We start from the raw sequence: 3,946 nt of genomic DNA, 5'->3' as shown, positions 1-3,946 counted from the left end.
CTCTCCACAATCAGCCTTTATACTCTGATGCAACAAGCACAAATTAAATCCAGGTGCCCCAATTGGGTCATTTTCAAATTGGCAGGCAGTAACTAGTGGGATGCCACACGGACCAGTGCTGGGACCCCAGCTATTCGCAGTATATTATATGGATGAGGGAACAAAATGTGATATTGCCAAATTTGCAGATGATACCAAGTTTGGGAGGGTGAACGATGACAAGGATGCAGAGATCCTTCAGCACGATTGCAACAGATTGGGTGAGTGGGCAAAACAAATGACAGATGCAATATAATTTGGATAAATGGGAGGGTTTTGCTTCCGAAGTGATTAACAAGAATGCAGATTACTACCTGGATGGCTGTAAGTTGGGAGAGAAGAGCGTGCAGTGGGACCTGTGTGTCCTTGTGCACCAGTCACTGAAGGTAAGCATGCAGATGCAGCACATGATAAAGAAGGCAAATGGTATGTTGGCCTTCATTGCGAGAGGCTGAGAGGACATGGAGCAGGGATGTGTTGTTGCAGTTACACAGGGTGTTGGTGAGGCCACAGTTAGAATATAGCGTGCAGTTTTAGTCTCCTTTTCTAAGGAAGGATGCTGTTGCTCAAGGGATGCAGCAAAGGCTTACCAGGCTGATTCTGGGTATGGCAAGACTGACATACGAGGAGAGATTGGCTAGGTTGGGATTGTTTTCACTAGGGTTCAGACGAATGTCAGTGGGAAGGGGGCGGGGGGGGTGACGGAATCTCAAGAGACTTGCAAAATTCTAACAGGACTAGACAGGGTAGACGCAGGGAGGATGTTCCTGATGGTGGGTGTGTTCAGAGTCAGGGGTCACAGTACAAGGATTCAGGGTAGAAAATTTAGGGCAGAGATGAGGAGACATTTCTTCACCAAAAAGGGTGGTGAGCCTGTGGAATTCATTACCACAGGAAGTAGTTGATACCAAAACATTGAATGTATTCAATAGGCAACTAGAAATAGCACTTGGGGTGAATGGGTTCAAAAAGGTTATGGGGAGAAAGCAGGACTAGGCTATTGAGTTGAACGATCAGCCAAGATAGTGAAGAACAATGGAGCAGGCTCAAAGGGCCAAATGGCCACCTCCTGCTCCTATCTTCTATTTTGCTAGGTAAGGTGCTGTGTAAAACCATCCCAAAGCATTTCATGGAAACCCAAGGCATAATAGACATAGATCTACCCTTCATTTGGGCGGCATGGTGTTCTGTGTGGTTAGCACTGCTGCCTTACAGCAACAAGGACCTGGTTTCGATTCCACTCTCAGGCAAATGTCTATGCAGAGTTTGCACATTCTCCCTGCCTGCGTGGGTTTCTTCCAGGTGTACCGGTTTCCTCCCACAGTCCAAAGATATGCAAGCTAGGTGGATTGGCCATGCTAAATTGCCAGTAGTTTTCAGGGACGTGTCGGTTAGGTGTATTAGTGATGGGAAATGCAGGGTTACAGGGATAGGGAAGGGAAGGTGGGGGGTGGGTGGGCGCGGAAGGGGAAATGGGTCTGGGGTGGGAATCTCTTTGGAGGGTCAGTGTGGACTTGTTGGGTTGAATGGCCTGTTTCCACACTGGAGGGATTCTATTCTAATGATCTAAAAGGGCTATCAAAAGACTGGCCAAAGAGAGGACTCCAGGGAGGTGTCTTAACGAGGAGTGGATAGTTGAGAAACAAAGAAAATGTAGGATCTGTAAAACTGACAAAGGGGGAAAGACACACACACACACACACACACACACACACACGAGAAGTTCAAGTTGGAAGGTGGTTAGTGAATGAAAAAGGACAGACCAGGGAGTAATCAAAGTTAAAACATTCATCTTTTAAGTTAGAGTCCTGGGGACAACAAGCTAGTATGTCAGCCAGGTTGAACCAAACTGTTTGCAACTTTGAAGGCTTAGGTTAGTGTCAGGTTGAGATTCAGAGACAGTCAGTACCATTGCTTCATTACCAGACTGTTGTTTCCACCTTTGTAACCACCTCTGCACCTGTTCAGTGGTTAAATTCCTCATTCAGACTGGACTACTGAAACCTGTTCCGGCCAACCTCAAATCACCTACTGTAAGACTCAGCACATACAAAACTCCAGTGACTATTTCTTAAAGCTTCACAAACAGTATAATGTTCCATTAATTCATTAACTGTTAACTTGTGCCCTAGGTGTTAAAATTGTACATTGACACAAGTGAAATAACGTGCATCTGTGTACACCAACCCAGCTATTTAAAAAATAAAAAAAAAAAAAAAAAATTTGTTTGATTGCTCCTGCTTAGTATCAAACCATGTCTTGTGACTGATAACCAGATAGACAATAGACCAGGGTTTGCACAACTACTTGCATATTATCTCAGTGCAATTTAACAGACGCTTTTCTGCTCTCTGCAAGTAATACCTTGGACCAGTAAAGATTCCAGAAATATTAGTAGAGTTGCTAGTGTCTCAGTTTCAATCTGAAGGGTTGACAGACTCCCATACCCACTCTAACTAACTATTATATACTGGGACAATTGGAGGTTCAGGTTACCTTCTCTCAACAAGCATAGAAAAATCATTCACGTGATGGAACTTACACAAATTGCAGAATCTTGCATTTGTAATGACATTGGTGCGTGATGGATGAAGATAGCCAGTCAAGTACTGGGACACTCCAAGGTTCTTAACTGTTCAAATTCATTCTCAACACAAATGATAAACAAAAGTAGGGTTGGCATTGATGGGCTGATGGGCCCTCTTTCTAGTGTTGCATGACTTTATGATAGCATTTCAGACAGTTTATTTCAATTTGAAGGGCATCATAATATGGCTAATATATCAAAATGTAATGCTAACAAAAGACTTGTTAACTTGCAGAGAAGTAATACATTTGAATATCAAGGAAGAGGATGTACTAATAATTATATTCTGAAGAATATAAAGTTTAAGTCTCCACAAAATTTAGAACCATGTCAAGTCAAAAGTTAGGGACCAAGAGTTCAATATAAAGGGAAAATGAGCCAATATTTGTCTAATAGATTATTAAGAGTAGAAATGTTCCACTACACTAGAGAATTAGTTTTTACAAAAATGTTAGGGATATGATGCATCACAAATATTTCTTTGTAAATTTACATCCTGTTTCTCTATCATTCCTTGTACGGATTTGCCAAATAGCTAATAAAAGCATTATTTAAAAGTATACAAATAGTTGTTTGGCAGCACAGAACTGGAATATTGAAGAGATTTTTCCGAAGTTTTTAAATCATGCATTCACTGGTATTCTTGCAAACAATTATGATTAAAAAGAAAAGACTAAGAATTTACAGATTGGTTGGCAAGTGGGCTCTGGTTGATGCTCCCATGAAGAATGCAAGAGTTAATGAGCAACAGTTAACAGTAAGGCTTTGTTAGATTTTACTCCTGGCAGGTTGACTGATAGGATATTGCCTTGACAAGTGAGCCAGCAAATGGCTGTAGTTTATTTTTGAATTGAAACAGGCACAGGTGCTGGTTTCATTTCCAGTACACAAGTTCACTACAAACCAAACTGGCAATCCTAAATAGATTGTGAGCATAATTCTTTGCATACTCAGGATTAACCAGCAAATATTATCCAACTACATAATCACATCTATTGTTGGACACTTGCTAAATGAAAGCCATCTGGTAAAATAATGGTTTTGCTGATCAGGTGTCTCAAAACGTTGTGCAAAATTCATGAGAAGACACAAGACAGTCCAGGGTAATATCAAAAGATAGAGCAACTAGTGAAGCTGCTTCACACTACTATAAATGCAATAACAATACAAATGGTGTTTGCCATTATTAGGATGCTGACGTCAAAAAGATGCTCCACTTATCTCAAAAGTGATTAATGTGGTATATCAATTTCAGTGTTGTGATGTCAAGTATAGAGGCTGTATTACCCAAAGAATGGATCATATCAAATAGCAGACAAC

General features: G+C 41.1%; 1 protein-coding gene across 1 annotated transcript in view; it reads left to right on the top strand.

Annotated features, from left to right (window-relative positions):
- Nucleotides 1-215: 215 nt before the first annotated feature.
- The window catches only part of suco (SUN domain containing ossification factor), a 42,460-nt gene continuing 38,729 nt past the window's right edge, over nt 216-3,946 (top strand). Inside the window, exon 1 of the mRNA XM_048602046.1 lies at nt 216-260. Coding sequence (XP_048458003.1) covers nt 216-260 — 45 coding nt within the window. The remainder of the gene's footprint in view (nt 261-3,946) is intronic.

This window comes from Rhincodon typus, chromosome 10 (assembly GCF_021869965.1).
Source record: "Rhincodon typus isolate 14 chromosome 10, sRhiTyp1.1, whole genome shotgun sequence".
In the NCBI taxonomy this organism is placed as follows: domain Eukaryota; kingdom Metazoa; phylum Chordata; class Chondrichthyes; order Orectolobiformes; family Rhincodontidae; genus Rhincodon; species Rhincodon typus.
The sequence above is the reverse complement of the archived record's forward strand: the minus strand, read 5'-3'. Positions and strand labels throughout refer to the sequence as shown.